The following is a 22,665-nucleotide window of genomic DNA, read 5'->3' as shown; positions in this document are numbered from 1 at the left end:
TCCTGTCTCCTTAGCTGTAAACCAAGAGTGAAGGTCCCTGTGTGTGGAGTTTACAGCCTATTTCTATGAAAGGAAGGGAAACAGAAGCTATGAGGAGACAGAGACAAACTGAACCACCAGGCAAATGCTCGGTGGGGACATTGGAGGACTTTTACTGTGAAAGACCACAGGCTTCCTCAATGAGCTCCATCTGAGTACAGCACCCTGTGAGGAGGGAAACCACCGACCTGAAAAGCTTCTCTTGCAGGTCACACCTAGTGTAGTGCCATTAAAAACCGTATTCTGTGCTGGTAAAGAGCCTGGGGTCACTGTGATATGGAAGCATCCATGGGTAGGGCCAGTGACGTCCTAACTCCTGTACTTCAAAGAGGAAATGAGGGGAGGGAAGGAAGGATGTAGCCAGGCAAATATCAGGGCAGGGAGTGCAGAGGCTCCTGTTGCTGAGGGGCAGGTCTAGTACAGGGGCCCAAGACCAAGGGCTTGCTAGACACAGGGATGGGGTTTCAGGAGGAAGGCCCCTTATCTCATGGCAGCAGGTATCCTGGGAAGTCCATGCCTACTGCTTGGGAATAGGAGTGTGAGTGTTAGGGACCCTCAGGCAGTGGCTCACACTTCATACCATACACCTTGCAAAGTTTACAGACACACACACACCCGAACACCCCTTCACCAACACAGAGATGTGTTACCTCACTTACTATTCAGAGGCTCCCATCTCCCATCCCTCCTGGCTCCAGTGATAGCACAGGAGGAAGAGCGGTTAGAAGGAGGACTCCTCAGAGCACTACATAAGACTCCGGAAGATATTTGCCCTGGGAGCTCGCTATTCTTACACACAGCAATACAAGTCCTTTGCTCATTCATTCATCCAGCCACCTTTACCAAGTATGCATGGACTTGGCCTGAAGATGTGCTGAGCGAATGACCCTAAACTTGGGCATATGGAGAAGATGCTGACTGGTGGACAGGAAAGATGGATGCTCAGAGGAAGCCTCACTGTGCTCAGAGGTGAGTCACTGTGACACAAAGGGAGCATGTGGAGAAACATGTGGAGAAATTAGGGAGGGAGGGAGCAGGTCATTATCTACTACTGCAGAGCTGTCACTCAGTACATGTTGAGCTCTGAGCTGCAGAGATTCACTGCACCCCATCAGCCTGACCCATCTTCCCATCCTCTCAGGCCACGAATATCTCCACTGCTTCGGTATCCATCCCGATGGCTGCCACTGGGCCTTTGCTCCCAGACCTTCTTCAGGCTCTCTCCGAGCTCACATCTCTTAGCATTCCTGGAATACTTTGACGAAAAGGGAAGCCTCTACACACAACCTTCTAAGCCTAACCGCTTTCCAGCATTACTTATTCCAATATTATATAATGAATTAAAGGCCCAGGCTTTACTTTGCTTTTCTTTGCCATTAGAAGCCAGAGCCCTCAAGATCACTGGGGACAGAGTATATCCTTAACACATGCTGAGCACAGCCATACTGACTGCCAAGGTAGACAGCTAGCAGGAAGGCTGTGCCCCAGACTTGTACATGCTTTCATCCACAGGCAGGTGGGTGGGAATGGAGGAGGTGCCCATCATCAGAGGGATCTTTCTACTGATCATCCTCTGACTTCTGACTATATAGCAAAGTTCTGACATAAGATTAAGAACTATCTGACCCAGACTCTCCTCATTCAGTGCCCAGGTGTGTTTGGCTACAGAGGAGTCACTGGGTGTACACCAAAGCATCCAAGGGCCCCAGGATGAGAAGAGCCACTATAGGCTAGAACTTGTACTCCTCTGACCTCTTTGTCTGCTCCAGCTTCCAGACATCAGTTTCCAGGCTTGACTGGACCCTACCATACACTTGTGCATGGATGGCATCTGGAGTCAAGGACCCTGGGGCCTGGAGGTATATATGGAGGTGACATTCAGTCATACAGACTCAGAAACTGCTCTCTTTAGCCCCAGCAGTGCACACCATATTCCATTGTGTTTATTTTCCATTGAGGGGACCCAAAGACCCTCTTTCTGAACACAAGGGCCTTTTTCTGGTTATCTCCTTCAGACTTACTGACAACCTGGACAGAGTGTCTGGAATGTGGGGGAGTGAAGAAAAAGGCAGCAGGAGATATCCCCTCCCTCCAGGAGATGAAGGCCAGAAAGGAACTCCACCCACAGAAGTCCTGAGGACACCCTGTGCCATGAAATTCCCTCTATGAATGCTATAGGAGCTTGAGTGTCTGGGGCTGGGGGTATGGGTGAGGGAGACCCAGCCACTCCCCGGTCTGCTGGAAACACCTGGTCTAAGTCTCTAGGGAACTAGCTACCTTTACTAGAGCCAGGGACAGAAGTACCACTTGACATTTGCCTCTGCATCTTGCAGACCTCTTGAGGTAGCAGCCATTGGGATTAGAAAGAACCATGAAACATGCACAAACTCTGAAACAATGGTGGTGATGCTGGCCTCATGGTTAAGTAGGCCTGGCTGATCCTGGTACTTACAGGGTTCTTCTTACCTCTCAGCCTCCATTTCATGACCTGTCCTCTGAGATCCCTGAATAGACTGTCCCCACAGTCTCTGCAAATGGCACCCCTTTCATTCACAGCTCTAATGCTCTGCAGGCCTATTGGCCTTGGGGTGACTTATATAGGACCAAATGGAGGCCAAGGCAGAGCAGGGATCAGAACCACTGGGGGATGATGCACAGGCTCGACAAGCTGCTAGACCATGCCCGTGGAAAAGAAGACCACAGATCACAGGGCACTGGCACATGGATGAGCTCACAACATCCCTTCACTTATCCCAAGTGCCCAAGTGAAGCTGAATGTGTGTGTGTTTATGTCAGTATGCACGGGTGTACTATGTGTGCATTTGTGTATGCATGTTCTCTGTGTGTGTGTGTGTGTGTGTAATTCCTATGATCCCCATTAACAGAAGCCTGGTGAGATACTGGTCACCCTCAGCTGGAATAACATTGTCACAAAGCCAATGTGGGTGATGGTCATGGCCATTGCTCTATGGATTCAGGTGACTGGGCTATCCAGATGCAGCTGTGTGTGGCTCCTAGAACTTTTTCTTTTCAGGTCATTAGGATGCTTGATAGAGTATCCTGGCTGGGCTTGGGAAGGCTCAAAGGAGCGCCCAAGGTCCTGCTCTGGACCTAATTGGGAGTGCCAGAGCCAGGTCTTTTCTTCAAAGCCCATATTGCCCAGACGTGCTTCGCTGGCTCAGAAAATGGCACATAGAAAATGTACACATGGAGTAAAAATATATCCCAACTCAGACAGCACACTACCGTCACCAATCTGGTCAAAGATACACAGTCAGCATCATGAATATTACTTAGCTACCCTGTAGAGCCAGCCCTGAAGGCCATCTCTTTCCTCCCTGTCTGTTCCCCACATGGGGACTGGAGGCCTCTTTCCAGTGAACAGTATTATGGGATGTTCCTAAATAGTCTTGTACCTCACTCAAAGCTGTCATTGTCCCCTGAGATCCTCAGGACAGACCAAGGAGGGAGGCCCAGTGTTACCTCCATTTCTTCGAGAGGGAAGATGGGGCTCACAGGGAGGCTAGTAATTGACTCAAGAGCTAAGTGGCAGTCAGAATGGGACAGGAAAGTCCTGTCACCCGAGCACAACTTCTCTTTCTAGGCTACAGCACTGTCTCTGTTTCCCCTTATGGTACAGTCTCTCCATTCACAGCAATGATCATACTTGCAATGTTCTTACTGAACCAAGCACTGGTTTGGCCCAGAGTCTGTTCTAAAGAGCAGGAGGACCTAGGACTCCCCTTGCTCTGCAGACTAAGGATAGTGGTGGAGACTGTGTGTCTGCCCTCCTCCCACCCAGCCAGGTTGACTGAACACCATGAAGTCAAGAGGGCATCACTTCATTCATTACCTTGCATCAGTGCCTAGCCAGGAGCTATAAACAAAGCAGGTACTCAATACTCAGTGCTTTACAAAGGACTGCACCTGAATTCAGACTCAGACCAAAAATCCAAGATCTGGACTAGAAAAGCCATGCACATCCCTAACAGATATGTGCACATTAGTGTGGGAATATGCACGTTAGTGCAGGTGCCCGAGGAGGCCTTATGAGGGTTCCCGATCCCCCAGAGCTGGAGTTACCAGTGATTGTGATCCTCTCAACATGGGAGGAACTGAACTAGGGTCTGCTCAAAGAACAGTAAGAACTCTTAAGCAGGGACCCACCCTGCCAGTCCCCATATGTATTTTTTATTAGATATTTTCACTACTTACATTTCAAATATTATCCCCTTTCCTGTTTCCCCTTTGAAAATCACCTATCACTTCCCTCCTTCCTATGCTCCCCAACCCACACACTCCTGCTTCCTGGCCCAGGCATTCCCCTATACTAGAGCATAGCACCATCACAGGATCAAGGGCCTCTCCTCCCATTGATGACTGACTAGTCCATCCTGTTACATATGCAGCTGGGGCCATGGGTTTCTTTTTGGTTGGTGGTTTAGTCCCAGGGAGCTCTGGGGGTACTGGTTGGTTCCTATTGCTGTTTCTCCTATAGGGCAGCAAACCCCTTCATCTCCTTGGGTCCCATATATATTTTTAACTGACTTTAGGGCCGTTTTAGATTAATAGAAACATTGAGAGACAGGCACAGAGACATTCCCTGGGCCCATCTGGTCAACACCCTCCACCAGAATGGGGCGTCTGTAGCATGGACAATCATTGCCCTCACTCAGTCTACAGCCTACACAGCATTCATGCTTTGAGCATGTTCTGGGTTCACAGATCCATGTCCTCTATAATGTATACAGACCAGCTTCACTGACCTCGGATACCCCGTGCTCCACCTTGTCCATATTTTCTCAAAGTGTTTCAAAGCCCCAAGATTCAATAGCTTCCAGGAGTTCTGATTTGACACTCATGGGGTCAAAGTGCAGGCAGATGGTGGAACCTGTGGAAGGTCATCAGACACACAACCTGGTGGTTGCAGCAGAAATCACCAGCCAAGTAGGTATACAAACAATGTCATCTACTGATTTCCTCATCCTGCCTTCACCACAACCTTGGTCAAGAGCCATGCTCCAAGGGGCTCACTGAGGGAGAAGAGACTCTGGGACATTCCATGTCACTCTTGGCTAAGTGGAACACCCACAATGCAAATTCCTCAGCCCAGGCCCTGCTTTATGCATTCATTCTTGTTAACCAAACTGATCACAGGGTGTATACATGACATGATTTCATGCAGTCAGGAAGAAAAGTGAAATCATGATACTTGCACAGAAACAGAAGGAACTAGAAATCATTGTTAAGCAAAATGAACCAGAATCAAAAAGGGAGGTGTGTGTGGTGTGTTTGTATGTATGCGTGTGAATATATGTATATGTTATGTGTGTACATGTGCTGTGGTTGTATGTGTGTGTGCATGTGTGTGAATGTATGTATGGTGTATGTATATATGTGTGAATGAATGTATGTGACTGTGTAGGGGTATGTGTGGTGTGTGTATGTGTGTGGCTGTACGTTGTGTGTGTGCATGTGTATGTGTGATATATGTGTGTGAATATAAGTATGTGGTGTGTGTGCATATATATATATATATGTGAATGTATGTAAGTGGCATATATGTGTGTGGGTGTTTTTGTGGGGGCATATTTATGTGTGTGTTTGGTGTATGTGTGGTGCATGTATGTTTATGTGTGGTGTGTGTGTGTATATGTGTGAATGTATGTATGTAGTATGTGTGCATGTTTGTGTGGAGGTATGTGTGTGCTTATGTGTGTGTGTGTGTGTGTATGTGTGACCTTATTAGCAGAGATCCCAGAGAACTTTCTTCCTCTGAAGAAAATAACTGTTTCTTATCGCAGGAAAATAAGTGTTGACCATGTTTCTGTTTTGTCTGTTGGGTTCTGAGGTTACAAGTGTGCAAAATCACATCTTACTTTCAATTGCATTTCAGTCATTGGGTACAAGCTATTTTTACAGCCAAGTTGTTGTGGTAAATATTACTTGTGGATTTCTTACCACCACATAAATTATAGAGGTATTAAATAATAATAATAATAATCGAAGAGAATAATAAACTACTAATAAGAAATAGTAATAATAAATAATATGAAATGAGAAATAATATGAAATAATAAAATAAGAAATAATATTAATATGATGTAATAACATATTAAACAATAATGTGAAATAATATGAAATAATAAAATAAGAAATAATGATTATGACTAATAATGATTATAAGCATTAAAGCAACATCATGGGGCACATACCATTCCTCTATGCTAATTTCTCTACTTCTTTACTAAGAACTATGAGATATCACTCACCAAATTCTTTTGTTTTGTTTCATTTATTTTTTTGAGACAGGGTTTCTCTGTATAGCCCTGGCTGTCCTGGAACTCACATTGTAGACAAAGCTGGCCTAGAACTCAGAAATCGGCCTGCCTCTGTTTCCCAAGTGTTGGGATTAAAGGCGAGTGCCACCACACCCGGCTCACTTGCCATATTCTGCCCAGGCTGCTCATACTCTCAGGCTAGCCCTCCTGGCCATGCTCTCCCAATCCATCCACCCATGGGACCTTTTTCCCCCGCTTCTTCTTCCCTCTCCTTCATGGTCTCTTCCAAAGACACCAAGTCCGGGAACTGAAATGCCATCAACCTTTCTTCTTGCCAGCTGCAGGCATTAGATGTGTTTACTGATGATCACAGGAGGTAGGAATGATGTAATCATAATCCCCAAAATTATCGTAAAATATGGGTCCAGAGTCGAGGATCTGGTATTAGATCAAATGTTACTCATACTGTTCCCTCTCAGGCTGAACGTCTAAAACCTAGAACATAACAGTCCTTTTAGACAAGGCTACATCAAGCTAAACATATAGACAGACTTATAGATAGACTTTTATATATACATATATATATATATATGAATATATAATGATATATGTATAGATATATGGTGTATAGATAGGTGTATATATAGATATATACATATAGATGTATAGATATGTAGATATATAGGTTTAAAGGTGATATATATAGAGATGTATAGATTGAAGATCTATAGATGATATGTAGATATAGAGATGAATAGATAGATATAGAAATATATATATATATATATATATATTGTCATAGGGGGAAATGTCCATAAGGACAGGTCAGTGTACTGACTTCAGGGGGTGAAGAGGATGGCAACCAGATAGGAAGAACAAATCTGTGAGCTAACCTGGACACTTCAGACCTCCCAGCCAAAAACCAAGGAGCATCCAGGGGCTGGTTCATTACCCCAGGTACATGTCTCTCTGTCCACAATGGGACAGGAACAGGACGTACTTAAATAAATAAAAAAATTAATTAAAAAAGGAAAAATTGAAACATAATTGAATATATATATATGTGTGTGTGTGTGTGTGTGTGTGTGTGTGTGTGTGTGTGTGTGTGTTATCTGGCAGAAAAAAATGGCATTAATTCAATATTCTTTGACCTGGCTCCTGTGTGCAATATCAGTTACTATGATCTGTCACATGACACACAACTACAGCCAATAATCATATGACACAGCTAATAAGGCCTGTGTCATAATCATCTGAGCTGACTAAACCCTGAAAGTGCATTGGACATATCTCCAAAGTAAGAAACTCAATATTGCTTGGACCAAGCTAAAGTCCCCAATTTACATATCTACCAATCTGGTCTGACTTCATGCACAAGACATGAATAAATACACGCTGGAAAATTACAAAGTTGCTCACCCTGTCACCATCAGCTCTATTTTTTTTTTAATGGTGACTTCAAGGTTAGAGATAAAAACAGGTGTCTCACAAAAAGTAACTCTTTCAAAAAGTGCCTCACTTGACTCCCTGTCCAGTGTAAGGAGAAAGAACAACCTTGGAATCAATCACACACCTGATTAAATCTAAGCTGAACACTTTGCTTAGATAGCGCCATTCCATTCCATGACATTGGTACTCGATAATGTAATAAGGACCAGCATTAATCACTCTCTGGCTAATGACTCTGAGCTCATTTATATTGTCAAAGAAGGTCTTAAATATTCCAACAAAGCTACATTACAAGAAAAACACTATAGCCCCAAATGTATGGAGATGACAGAGTACCTTAAAGAGGGAATGACCAAATCACTTAGAGAAATCCAGGAAAACAGAAAAAAATTGGAGGAAATCAATAAATTCCACAAAGAAGTCCAGGAAAACACAAACCAAAAAGTAGAGGAAGCCAAAATTCCTATAAAGTCCAGAAAGAACACACCAACGGGTGAAGTAAACAAAACTATTCAATACATAAAAGTGGAAATAGAAACAAAAAAGAAAACTAAATCTTAGGAAATAGTAAAAATAAAAATTTAGGACTGCAAAAAGGAACTACAGAGGCAAGGTTCACCCACAGAACACAGACATGGAAGAAAAATCTCAATCATTGAATAAGCAATAGAAGGAATGGGTAAATCAGACAATGAAAATATTAAGTCTAAATCTTCCTGATATAAAATATCATGGAAATCCAGGACACTGTAAAAGGACTAAACATAAGAATACTTAGGAAGAGAGGAAGGAGAATGCTCCCTCAAAGTCTCAGAAAGTATTGACAACCAAATCATAGAAGAAAAGCTTCCTAACAAAAAGAAAACACAAGAATCATCAAAACACCAAACAGAAGGGACCAAAAAATAAAGTCTCTTCTTGTGTAATAATCAAAACATATAGTTCAAGGAAAGAATACTAAAACCTGCAAAGGTAAAAAGCCAGGAAAAACATAAAGGAAGATCTATTAAGATCACAGATGTCTTCTCCTTGGAGTCTGTAGACGCCAGAAGGGTTTGTACACATGCGCCGCAGAAACAACAGATGCCTTGATTTTAATATGTAATAAAATGACTACACCGTAAATGAAAAAAATTAAGATAGTCCACGATAAACTCAAATTTAAACAACCTCTCTCTAAATATACTGACCAACACAAAGAGATAGAGGTAGAATCTAACCCGAGGAAGTAAAGGATACACATGAAAACACAGGTAGTAAATAATCTCTTACTGTCTACAAAAGAAGGGAAAGCACACACACAGCCCAACACCAACACCACCCGCAGCTGCAACAACAACAAAATACAAGGAGTTAGCAATCACCATTTATTGACTCATTCAATAAAAACAAGTTTTGATTTGGGAGAAAATGTAGCTGTAAGTTGGCACAGGACTTTGAGGTTTTTGTGTTTGAAAGCTATACAACTTTCTGTCTCAGGTTGCATGTGGGCGGTGGGGTTTTGAAGATAAACTTCTGAGTATACTTTTGTGTCTCTCACTGATCAGTAGTGACTTAATTCCAATAAATTCTTTTTTTTTCCTTTTTTTTTCCCCAGACAAGGTTTCTCTGTGTAGCCCTGGCTGTCCTCGAACACACTGTAGACTTAGAAGTCTACCTGTGGGCCTCGAACTTAGAAGTCTGCCTGCATCTGACTCCCAAGTGCTAGGATTAAAGGAGTGCACCACCACAACCCAGCCCAATAAAATCTTATCCTTTGCATTGTCCTGGTGTGTGAGTTGTGTTGAGCCTTACTGGACCCAACAACTTAAAGGCTTTACCACTCTGCTGACATTCATAGCATCTGTCTCCAGTATGAATAGTCTCATAAAAAGGAGTATATACATAAAAAGAAGCTCAATGAAAAAGCTTCACCATACTAAATAGATTCACAATGTTTCTACCCAGTTCAAATTCTTCCATGATGAAAAAGACTACAAAATTGTGCAAAGGCTTTACCATATTAAATATACTCAGAGGGTTTCTCCCTCAGCCTTTCAATGGCTAGGAACAGATCTCATGACCAAACCAACTCTCAGAAAAGCAAATATTTAAATTGGGGTTTCTCTGCCATGCAGTTTGTCTTGTGTGTGCCTAAAGAATTATGACATGCAAAGGCATTACAACATTCATAACATTCACGTGGGTTCTCACTTGTATGTGATCTTTTATGTCATCTTAGATGACCGTGACATCAAATGCTTTACAACAGCGATTACCTTCCTAAGGTTTCTGTCTTCTATGTGTTCTTTAAAAATAATGGAGACTATAGAGTTGTAAAAAGTCTTTATCACATTGATTATAGAGACAATAACTTTGTCAAAAGTCTTTTATCACATTGATTAGGTTTCGAAGGTTTCTCTCCATTATGGGTTCTTTTATGATACTGGAGACAACTGTGACCTGCAAAGGCTTTACCACATTGATTACATTCATAGAGTTTCTCTCCAGTATGTTTTTTTTTTTTTTTACATTTCGATCTTTTATTAGATATTTTCTTCATTTACATTTAAAAAGCTACCCTGAAAGTCCCCCTATACACTCCCCCAACACTGCTCCCCTACCCACCCACTCCCACTTCTGGGCCCTGGCATTCCCCTTTACTAGGGCTTAAAAAGTTTGTAAGACCAAGGGGCCTCTCTTCCCAATGATGGCAGACTAAGCCATCTTCTGCTACATATGCAGCTAAAGACATGAGCTCTGGGGGTATTGGTTAGTTTCTATTGTTGTTCTGCATACAGGGATGTAGACCCCTTCAGCTCCTTGGAGACTTTCTCTAGCTCCTCCAGTGACGGCCCTGTGTTCCATCCAATAGATGACTGTGAGCATCCACTTCTGTGTTTGCCAGGTATTGGAATAGCCTCACGAGAGACAGCTATATCAGGAAAGTATGTGTTCTTTTATGATACTGGACATGACTGTGACCTGTAGAGGCTTTACCACATTGATAACATTCATAGGGCTTCTCTCCAGTACATTTAGTTTTCTGACTTTGCACATGATACCAATTACATTCTTAGGGTTTCTCTCCAGTATGTGTTCTCTTATGACATTAGAGATAACTGGGTCATGCAAACGCTTTACCACATTGATTACATTCATAGGGTTTCTCTCCAGAATGTGTTCTTTTATGACGGTGGAGATGACTGTGTTGTGAAAAGGCTTTACCACATTGATTACATTCATAGGGTTTCTCTCCAGTATGTGTTCTTTTATGATATTGGAGACCATTGTGACTTGAAAAGGCTTTACCACATTGAATACATTCATAGGGTTTCTCTCCAGTATGTGTTCTTTTATGACATTGGAGATGACCATATTGTGAAAAGGCTTTACCACATTGATTACATTCATAGGGTTTCTCTCCAGTATGTGTTCTTTTATGATATTGGAGATCAATGTGACGTGCAAATGTTTTACCACATTGATTACATTCATAGGGTTTCTCTCCAGTATGTGTTCTTTTATGACGTTGGAGAGTACTGAGTTGTGCAAAGGCTTTACCACATTGATTACATTCATAGGGTTTCTCTCCAGTATGTGTTCTTTTATGACGGTGGAGATGACTGGGTCTTGCAAAGGGTTTACCACATTGATTACATTCATAGGGTTTCTCTCCAGTATGTGTTCTTTTATGACATTGGAAACTACTGCATAGTGCAAAGGCTTTACCACATTGAATACATTCATAGGGTTTCTCTCCAGTATGTGTTCTTTTATGATATTGGAGATGACTGTGACCTGCAAAGGTTTTACCACATTGATTACATTCATAGGGTTTCTCTCCAGTATGTGTTCTTTTATGACGTTGGAGAGTACTGAGTTGTGCAAAGGCTTTAGCACATTGATTACATTCATAGGGTTTCTCTCCAGTATGTGTTCTTTTATGACGGTGGAGATGACTGGGTCTTGCAAAGGGTTTACCACATTGATTACATTCATAGGGTTTCTCTCCAGTATGTGTTCTTTTATGACATTGGAAACTACTGCATAGTGCAAAGGCTGTACCACGTTGAATACATTCATAGGGTTTCTCTCCAGTATTTGTTTTTTTATGATATTGGAGATGACTGTGAACCGCAAAGTCTTTACCACATAGATTACATTCATAGGGTTTCTCTGCAGTATGTGTTCTTTCATGACGTTGGAGATGACTGGGTCTTGCAAAGGCTTTAGCACATTGATTACATTCATAGGGTTTCTCTCCAGTATGTGTTCTTTTTTGATATTGGAGACCACTGTGACTTGTAAATGCTTTACCACGTTGATTACATTCATAGGGTTTCTCTCCAGTATGGGTTCTTTTGTGATATTTAAGATGACTGGGTGTTGGAAAGGCTTTACCACATTGGTTATGTTCATATGTTTTCTCTCCAATTTGTCTTTTTTTATGACATTGGAGATGACTGAGACATGAAAAGACTTTAGAACGTTCATTACATTCATAGAGTTTCTCTCCACTATGATTGCTTACATACCTGCAATGAAAATTGGCACATGTGATATGGTTACTATATTAATTTCCCTGTTCAATCATTTCATCAAGATGAATAAAGTTTACAAATTGGTCTACTGATAAAGGTGGACCAGATCATCTGGTTTTATCACTTTATATGTTCATGGTGTTCTCCCTCATTATGGGTTGTTTTGCATCTTTCGAGATATCTGTGATGGTTATTACATGGCTAACATTTATAACATCCTTTTTATATGGGATATTTATATGATGTATTTCATCTATAGAAGGAAAATAGAACAACTCATAGCTTTATAACAGTAATTGCTTTCATAATTTTTCCTGTACGTGAATTGTACCACATTTGAATGTGAACCAGGACAAACAAAAAAATTTACAAATTCCTAGTACCCATAAAGATTTTCTACAGTGTGAGCTTTGGGAAGTTCCCAGTAAAATTAGAAAACCAATTCATTGCAAACTTTTATCATATTCAGAATGTCTACCAAAGATGGAATCTGACATATTTTCTCACAGTTCTGGGATAGAAAGCGGTACATTGCTTCTTTCAATATCCCTATGCTCACATGGCTTTTATCCATTGTGACACATGATATATATATATATTAATAGAAGAGTAACAGATGAAAGGTTCCATGCTGCATTCATGCTGTTTGACCTTTTGTTCCTCATAGATGTGTAATATATGAATTAAGGTTTTTCCTATGACAACACTCTTGACTCTCATAAACTGTACCCTAAACAAATGATCAATTTCACTATAAGAATATGAGTATCACCAACTTTCCCATGGATTATTGGCTTATCGGAAGGTTTTGCATATATACTTATCACTATTCGATGTGCAATATCTAAGTCTTGTGAGTCTATACACATTGTCAGATCAGTATAGCTCTAATAGAGGTACAAATTGAATAAAGGTGTCTCTTAAGGCAATGTTTCCTCGTCTTTTTTTTTTTTTAAAGGAATGCTTTGTTAAATAAATCACATAACTACATCTAGGCAGTACATTTTTTTAAAGAATATTATAATTAGGGCTGGAGAGATAACTCAGTGATAAAGAGCAGAGACTGCTCTTCCGAAGGTCCTGAGTTTAAATCCCGGCAACCACATGGTGGCTCATAACCATCTGTAACAAAATATGATGCCCTCTTCTGGAGTATCTGCGGACAGCTACAGTATACTTATATACAATAAATAAATAAATATTAAAAAAATTGTAATTATAGTTATACTTCAAGTATTGACATTTTACACTCCTGCTTTGATTTAGAGCTTCCATATCATAGTAAAATTTCCTTAGAGGCATAATTGCACAAGCTTTCACGTGAAAATTACCTTTCATTTCTTCTTGAACTTTGACAATGTCTTTCAATATGATGGTTTTCCCAAGTGTAGCCTAAAAGACAGTACCAGAAAAATGAATGATACAGTATTGGAAATGAGGCAAAATTCAAGATACTGTGAATTTTCACTTCACTGGACACTATTTATTCAGCTCAGTCTTCCTTGTTCTCAATTGTAATAACAGAGCACCATCACTCACCAAGAGACATGTCTTCCCACTATTTTGAAAAGCAAAAGAAAATTCACAGTCATACCTATAACAGTGAGGTTCCAGTAGGTCTCCAGCATCACATCTTTGTAGAGACTCTTCTGGGAAGGATCCAGCAAATTCCACTCTTCCCCAGTGAAGTTCACATGCACATCATCATAAGTCACTGCATCCTAAAATGTCCCATACATGTGTACATCACAAAGCATGGTACTGACATCACTGTAAAGTAAATGTACGCTTCCTTGACCATATATTCATGTAATTCTGGTGCTTCCTCCACTGACTTCCTGACACAGAAGTTATAATCTAAGTACCATAACATTTTAAAGGAAATTGAGTTGAAGGTTCACTTGTGTTGCTTATGAAAAATTTAAATAAATAGCGTAAAGTCTTTCGAGCAGAATTCCAATGAGAGGGAGATGTAGGGTAAAACAGATCAACAGTTCTGAGGACACATCCCAGAAATTGTAAGAAGAATCACTAACGAGAAAAATCACGGACAAGCAGGGTGTATGTGTTCATGTCTTTAATCCCAGAGTCACGGGCAGGTATAAGTCATTGAGCTGGATCCTAGTCTGTTCTATGTAACACATTCCAGGACAGCAAAGGTAACATATTAAGACCCTTACTCCACTGCAAAAATCAACCACTGAGACAAAAATGATAGAAAGAACTCAGTTGTGTACTACAGTTCCTACAAAGAAGTAATGATATTCATATTCACGCACACAGGCAAAACACTCCTATTTATTTAAAAATTTCAAAACAAACACAAGAGTTTGGGGAAACATCAATACCCAAAATCCAATGACTCTGAAGCCTCAGGCAGTATTGATGTCATGAGCATATGCCATCCTAAAAAATAGACTATAATCTATGTGCCCACGGGGTACATAGGGGGCCCCAACCCCACTCAAAGGAGAAACAGAGGAGATTGGGAGGAGGGAGTCTATGAGGGCAGGGACCTAGAGTAGGGACAGTGATCAGGGTGATAATGAATATCTAATTTACAGGATAAACAAAAAAAAAAAGGAAAGAAAGAAAATGGAAAATTTTGAGTGTATATACACTTTCATCTTCCCCAAGATAAATCTAGAAATGCTCCTGAACTGTTCAAATGTTTAAAGTCTCTGCTGACACTCAAAACAATATTTTGACAGCCACATCAGAAAGCAAAGTTGCAAAATCAAACAGCAAGTTATATCTTTCCAACATAAAATGGCACTGAATACCCCTTCCCATTCCAATCAATAGGAATGTGCACACAGTGAGAGAAGATTGGACAAAGGCAAGAAAAACAGCAGGGCAAACATCAAATCCTATAGCTTTGTCTCAAACACATTGGACTTCAATTCCTAAAGGCATAGATGGTGCTCTTCCTGTAACTTCTCATACATCTCTCAGTTTGGGTACTTCATCTCCCTGTAAGCATCTCTCCATGGCAGATTTCTCAATGCGTTAGTTTTCTCCACAACCTGTGGTCACAAAATGCAACTCAAGCATCAACCTCACCACTTACAAGCAAGGAACTCAAACAGAGTCTTCCCTGGGATCCTGACTGTCAAAAGATGGCTAGAGTGGTGCTAAACTGAAACCATAGAGAAAGAATCTATGACCATGGTATTTTCATCTTTCAGTTTCCAGAAGCGGCACAATGTGGATGATCCTGTGAAGTCTGACTTCTAAATTAAAGGACCCTGCCTCACTTGGACCACATTTGCAGCAGGTTTTGTTTAAGGTTCCATTGTGGGATGAGGAAACACTGTGAATACTCCTCCCATTAATTTAAAACAAACAAGCAGGAGGAAGTGCTACACTTAGGGTACCTTCATAGGCACATACCCACAAGGGCATTTGCTCCACTAAGTTCATAGCCACTTTATTTATAAAAGTTAGAAACAGGAAAGAATGCAGATGTTCCTCAACTGAAATGTGGACACAAAAACCATGTTACATTTACAAAATGGGATGCTATTCAGATATAAAAAACAAGGACATCATGAATTTTGCAGAGAAATGGGTACAATTAGAAACTAATATCTGAAATGAGGTAACTCAGGCCCAAAAGGACATGCATGTACATACTCACTTACAAGTGAATAATAACCATAAGTACAGGATACCCACACTGTACTTCATAGACCTAAAGACAGTAAACAAGACAAGGCACAAATGAGCATGGTTGAATCTCACTCAAAAGGGGGGTATGAAAGAGACAGAAGAGGCAGGTGGAAGGGAGAAAACTGGATGGGATGTTAGTCAAGAAAGAAGAGGAGTGTTAGGAACAGGTGTGGTAAGAGACAAGAGAAGTCCAGAAAGCCAGGAAAATGAAATGAAATCAGCAGATGATGGGAGGGTTAGGGTGGAGGCATCTGTGGAATGTGCCTGAGAATATGAATCGGAGGGCACAAATGTGGCTAGGGAGGTGATCTCAGCTTAGATATAAAGCATTGAGTTATGGGCCATGAAGAGGTGACATCTTGCAGTCAGGCAGAACCACCAGTGAAGTGTTCAGTACACCAAGAAAACCAAATACCTTTCCTCCCAAAATTTGTTCTGTCTGCAAGTAAGGCAGGCAGAAACTTGAAACAGAGACTGAAGGAATGGCCAAACTATACCCTGCCAAACTGGTAACCCATCCCATGGGCAAGCATCAAGGCTGGCATTACTGAGGATAATTTGTTATACTTGCAGATAGTAGCTTAGCATCATTGTCCTCTGAGCGTCTCCATCCAGCATCTGACTGAAACATATGCAGAGACCCACAGCCTAACATTGGACAGGGCTCAGGGAGTATTTTAAAGGAGTTGGGGAAAGAATTGAAGGCCTCTGAAAGAATAGGAAGGCCATGAGGAGACCCCCAGAGTCAACTAACCTGGAACCTAGGAGACTCTCAGAGATGGAGCCACCAACCAATGAGCACACAGAGGCTGGGACGGAGGCCCCCACCATATATGTAGTGGATGTGCTGCTCAGTCTTCATGGGGTCCCCAACATCCAGAGCAGGGCATGTCCCTTAAGCTGTTCCTGTCTGTGCAAACTGTTTCCCTAACTGGGCTGCTTTGTCTGACCTCAGTGGGAAAGGATGTGTCTAACCCTGCAGAAACTTGACATGCTATAGTTGGGGGATACTCAAGTGGTTCCCACCCTCCATGGGGAGATAAAAGGGAGTCAGTCATGAGGGACTGTGGAAGGTGGAATGGGATGGGTTTAACAATTATAATGTAAATTGAATAAAGAAATAGGGGAAGTTTCCCAGAACTCAGGAGGCAGAGGCAGGGGGATTTCTGAGTTCTAGGACAGCCTGGTCTTCAAAGTAAGTTCCCAGACAGCCAGGGCGACACAGAGAAACCCTGTCTCAGAGGGAAAAAAAAAAGAAATAGGAAGATTGAACAAATACTTATCAATAGATAAAAATCGACAAATCGGGCAATATTTTTTTTTGTTTGTTTTCCTACTCAAAATCTCACTGCATAAGCCAAGTACAAAAGTTTTCTGTATTCTTTCTTTCTTTCTTTCTTTCTTTCTTTCTTTCTTTCTTTCTTTCTTTTTTTTTTGGTCAAATATCACAGAAATGACCTCTTCCTAAGGTTTTCAGTCTATTTTGCACTGAAATACTATGACCTCAACTTTGTGTGGCTGCATTACTGTCAACTCTCCAATCTTCCAGACCCTATGGGAACAACCGATTAAGCTCCATATACAGCTTTCTATGACTTTTGCCATCTCAATTTCTGATATTTTCCATATTCCTTCAAAGGAGACCATAGATTCTGTCCAGCTTGAAACAATTGCTGTTGTTGTTGTTGCTGTTGTGTTGTTATTGTTGTTGTTCTACCTTGCAACTCTGCTGCTGTGATGGTTTCCTCTGAGCAGAAGCATCTCAGGTAAAAAATGTTTGTTTTACATGGTTTTGTCAGATCACAGCCCACCATACTGGGAGCTCAGACTAGAAACTGAAGCTAGAAAATGAAGGCAAAAATATTTGACAAACACTACTTCCTGCCTTGCTTTCTTGCTTGGTCACTTTCTGTAGCCTCCCTAGTCCTTGAAGCAGGCTGACCCAGACTTTGACCTTGCTGCCACTAAGAAGGATATTACCTAGTGTCTTAGTCAGGGTTTCTATTCCTAAACAAACATCAACACCAAGAAGCAAGTTGGGGAGGAAAGGGTTTATTTGACTTACACTTCCACATTGCGGTTCATCACCAAGGAAGTCAGGACTGGAGCTCAAGCAGGTCAGAAAGCAGGAGCAGATGCAGAGGCCATGGAGGGATGTTACTTACTGGCTTGCCTCCCCTGGCTTGCTCAGCCTGCTCTCTTATAGAACCAAGACTACAAGCCCAGAGATGGTCCCACACACAAGGGGCCTTTCCCCCTTGATCACTATTTGAGAAAATGCCTTACAGTTGGATCTCATGGAGGCATTTCCTCAACTGAAGCTCCTTTCTCTGTGATAACTCCAGCTGTGTCAAGTTGACACATAAAACCAGCCAGTACACCTAGGGTAGAGCCTTCTGACTTGATGGCTCTATTTGCTCTTCTTCAATATTCTGCTTCCTGCTGGAAGGTCCTGGAGAGTATCTGGACACAAGCCCTGTAGATCGCCTATGGGCTGGCTCCAGGCACAAAGAATGGGCTGTCAGAGGATGGGCCTACCCTCTTTATGAGCAGGGACTCTCAGTAAACTTCTGAGGCTTTGGACAAAAAGGATTGTCTTGGCCTCATTCTTTTGTTGCCCTCTGATGTCTTTCAGCCCCGGGCTGCCTTTCTGGGGAACCCAGTTCACATGGCCACAGGCAGCTACAATGCTCACCTAGCTCTCTCATCCAACCCATGTCCACTTGCTTCCCAATATTGCCACCCTTCATGGAAGAGTTTTCCTATATCAATTATCAACACTATCTCTCAGAGACATAGAAACCAGCCATTCTGATGAGGGCATACCTGCAACTGAGGCTCCTTCAGATGACTGTAGTCTGAAATGTTGAGTTAAAACAACTATGACACAGAGAAATAATAAATGAGAAAGTTGTAAAATTTCAAAACCAATGATCTAACCATATCAATTACAGGACCCCTGCCACCTCATCAGGGAGGTGGAGTAGTGTCTGAGCCAGGATAAAATGGGAAGGGCTCCTTGCTCAGAGCATGGGAAAATACAGTGGAATGGGGAGAAGAGAGGCTGCACTGCAGTGTGGTGAGGTGTCCTTAACCCTGGATTCCCACGTCAGTGAGACCAAAGAGGTGGCCAAACAGCTGGAAGGTGAATAGAGGAGCAGATTGCCCCACAGACCCAGAAATAAGACTACTGGTCTAAGGAAGATATGTTAACTTTGCTGGAAGGGATGAAAAACAACCTCCCATATACTGACAGCTCCAAGTTCAAAACTATAGAATCACATATAGACTGAGAACAGCATTGTTTAGAAGGGGGCATGTGGCCTCCCTTCCCCCCAGCCTGGAACCTGCCTGCTCAAGGGTGGAGCTACCGGCTCATTCGTCCTGCCACGCCCACTGCTGGAACCTGCCCTCTGCTGCCTGGAGGCACACACGTGTTCGTCCTGCTACTGGACCCTGAGTTACTTGGCGGGAAATTGGGTTCCCTCCCCCTTCCTTTATAAACTGAGTGTCTGGAAATATTAAATGGAGTCTTGATCAGAGTTTTGTCTTGACTCCATTGTTTCTTCCGCCCCGTCTAGATTCCTCTCTTTGCAGGGAACTGCCATTCTCAGTGAACCGTTCGTGTTGTGGACCGCGGGCGGGCCGCAACAGTTGGCGCCAGAACTGGGACATGAAGAATGGCAGAGGGATGCTAAGAGAAACGACTGCTGTGTGGAGCTCCACAAGAAAGAAAAGAATCTTCGTATCGGAGGAGCATCGGAGCAACGGACAGGTACACATGCTAGCGCTAGCCTAAAAAATTTCAGTTTTGTAGAGTGTTGCTGGGGATGCGGTAGGATACGAACAAGTTTGAAGCAGTGCTGACCCAACACTGGTTCTGCTTGGGGTCAGCAGTTCGTAAATCGGAACTAGATACGGAGACAGGCGGTGTGCCGCAGTTTTTTAGAAATCTGCTTAGGTGGAAGAAAGAAGGGTTCAAAATCATGGATCAGGCGATTGTGTTTAGTTTTCAGGAGTTGCTTAAGGATAAAGGAAATTCATACCGGAGAAGGTATGGGCTAAGCTGAGACAGCGTTAAGCCCGAGCACTGGTTCACTTAGGTTCAGCAGTGAAGCTTAAGAGGAGCTAGGCACAGGCGGTAGGCCGTGGCTAGAAAAAAGCTACATTGTTAGGTGTGAGAAAGGAAAGGGTTTATTAAAAGGAAATTAATACAGGCGGATTGCCGCAGTTATAAAAACTGCATCATGAGGGAGGAAATTGTCCCAAATAGCAGGAGTACTCTGCCCCATTTTGTGTCTTGTTTATGTCTGGTGCACCAATCTGTTCTCGTGTTCAATTCATGTATGTTCGTGTCCAGTCTGTATGAATGAATGTTCTATGTTTTATGTTGGATAATAAAAATGGTATAAAAAACTTTATCTGCAAGGCCGAGAGCTGCCACGTGTTTCAGCCAAAAACCAGACACGTGGCAGGAGGGCCCCTGATGGAAAAAATGTTCGTTTTAAGAAAAAGCAGCGAGTACACAGCCTCTTAGTTTCGAATCTGATAAATGGTTCATGATTAATGTGTTTGACAATGGTAAAGTGCTTTTTTATTCTATGATTGTAGCTACAAAGATTAATATTCTCTGATTGGTCTAAAATTAACTGCTTCATTTGGTTCTTTATTAAAAATGTGCTCTGCATGTTTTCGCATTCAGCTCATAAGTTGTTGGTTAAAATTAATAATTGTTACATTGCTACAGATGGTTAATGTTAAATTTGATAACTCAAGTTTAGAGTCCTTCCGACACGTGGCCTAAGGCAGCCCTAGAGGCTGAGTCTCTTAAGATATTTCTAGTTTAGATAATGATTAATGTGGTTCCTATCCTAAATAGTAAAATTTAAGATAATATATAAAGCAATGCCTCTTTATTAAAGCGTTAAAGCTTGCTTTAATAGGTATTCATAGGTATTAATTGATATCCAAACTTCGTAATATGATAGTAATGCTTCTAATATTGATTTTAACAGTGATAAATTGTTTTAAACGTAGGTTTTGCTTTCCCAAAGTTATAGGTATTATCCTAACCTTGCACAAAAAACTTAAAAATTATGGTTAAAACTGCCATTGTTCCATTGACTGCAGCTTGCAGTTTGATTGCAAATTTAAGATTAATGCTCAGATTAAAAAGTATTTTACCTTTGAGTCAATACAGGGCTCTGGGCAGTCCCAGAGCGGCTTGTGGCCCTTTCTTTTGTTTTGCAAACAATGCCTAAAAAAGTTTTTCCCTGTGTTCAAGAAAATTTCTTTTTAACAGTGTTACAGATCTATTCAAATGTTTAAAATAATGCTTAAATTCAAAGATTTTTGCTTCTAGTAAACTGGTAATCACTAGAAAATTTTGCCTCTATGTATGGCTAATATAGCTTTACATTAAGTAAGAAAAATGTTTATTGTTTCTGCTTCTTTACGAGAAGCCAAAAGTTTTAATCTTTCAGAATATATTGTTTCCTAAGTGGAAAGTATTTTATTAACTAATGCTTCTCAAGGGAAGTTTACCTTAAATCCTTGCTCTCACCCAAAAGATTCAGAGACAGTATCCTTTTATTACTTAGTGTTTTAGTTTACTACAAAAGGTTTTACAAAAAATAAAGAAAGCTTTTATAATTGTTGTTAATTGGTAATTGAAAATTAGTTGTGCCCAAGACAATTCTTTGGCCAGAAAAAACATTATTGTAAAGTCATTTTTCTCATCCTCCCAGCCGATCGTTGGCCACGTGGGCCCAACTAGCTGCTGTGGGGCGGAGTCTTAAGACACACAGTTGCCCCTATTCCAGCACAAATAATCTGGTTGTGTGCTGTAGATGGTGTTTTAAAATGCTGAACAATCAAACCTTAATTTATATATTAATAGTCAATGCTATATCTCTGAGCTCATAATTACTTAAAATTGTTCGTCCCTCAGATACTATTAATTCTCAAATTTACAATTGCTTATACATATTTCTAGTTAATAAATAAATAAATTATGCACGTGTGACTCTTAATAACTTTTCTAGCCTTCTAGTTACAACCGTTCCTTAAGAAAAATGATTGAAAGTGCAATTAGTCACTGCCCCTTTACAGCCAAATATTTAAAATGTTTTGTCCAAAAAGTTATTAATTCAAAAGGTTAGATATTGTAAAATTTTAAACTTTAACCTCTTAAAAGACAAAAGAGAGAAATTGTATCCCCATATATACTATTTAGTGCATTTCCATGCACACTATTTAAAACATACCTTTATTTTCAAAATTTGAGATTAAAATGTCAAATTTAATAAATGCTTTTTAGTATCTTAAAAGGGTCTACTTATTGGCTTATAGATTGATCCTAAAACAGCTACCTTATTAGGAAAGGGAAAAACAAGTTCTCTCCACAGAACTCTACAGAAGCATATTGGTAATTCGTGTGCCGAGCTGACAGGTAAGTTAACTCAGTGTCCTGATTAAAAGGACTAAAAGATTAAATTCATGTTTTAGATCCATCCTTGCTTGTCATTTTTCCAGTTTAGACTAGCTTCTAGCCTTTTAACTTTATGGCAATAGTACATCAGAGACTGTATATTCAGACTTAGTAAAATTAGTCATTTAATAGAGTCATAATGATTTTTCACTCTTCTTCAGTGTGACCAGCCATTCTAACTCAATCTTAAACTGGTCTAATATTCAGTTCA

General features: G+C 41.1%; 2 protein-coding genes across 2 annotated transcripts in view; both read right to left on the bottom strand.

Moving 5' to 3' along the window:
* LOC147001146 (hippocalcin-like protein 1) overlaps nucleotides 1-22,665 on the bottom strand; it is a 51,293-nt gene that overhangs the window by 15,977 nt on the left and 12,651 nt on the right. The window lies entirely within an intron of this gene.
* On the bottom strand, nucleotides 10,142-15,715 carry LOC147001147 (uncharacterized). Its single transcript, XM_085830383.1, has 4 exons — nucleotides 15,686-15,715; nucleotides 13,887-14,013; nucleotides 13,624-13,684; nucleotides 10,142-12,130 (listed from the first exon to the last, which is right to left on the bottom strand). The coding sequence occupies exons 1-4, from the start codon at nucleotides 15,713-15,715 to the stop codon at nucleotides 10,876-10,878; spliced, it is 1,473 nt and encodes a 490-aa protein (XP_085686509.1). The 3' UTR covers nucleotides 10,142-10,875.

This window comes from Mus caroli, unplaced genomic scaffold (assembly GCF_978045245.1).
Source record: "Mus caroli unplaced genomic scaffold, Mus_caroli_1 scaffold_14, whole genome shotgun sequence".
Classification (NCBI taxonomy): Eukaryota; Metazoa; Chordata; class Mammalia; order Rodentia; family Muridae; genus Mus; species Mus caroli.
Note: the sequence above shows the minus strand (reverse complement) of the source record. Positions and strands in the feature narration are given on the sequence as shown.

Bases quoted from the DNA above. Each gene is read 5' to 3' on its own strand.
- LOC147001147 (XM_085830383.1), bottom strand. From the start codon at position 15,715: ATGAACTTAGTGGAGCAAATGCCCTTGTGG. The intron at 14,014-15,685 runs GTATGTGCCTAT...GGGACATTTTAG, and splicing joins TGGAGCAAATGCCCTTGTGG to GATGCAGTGACTTATGATGA. The intron at 13,685-13,886 runs GTATGACTGTGA...ACTGTCTTTTAG, and splicing joins CTGGAACCTCACTGTTATAG to GCTACACTTGGGAAAACCAT.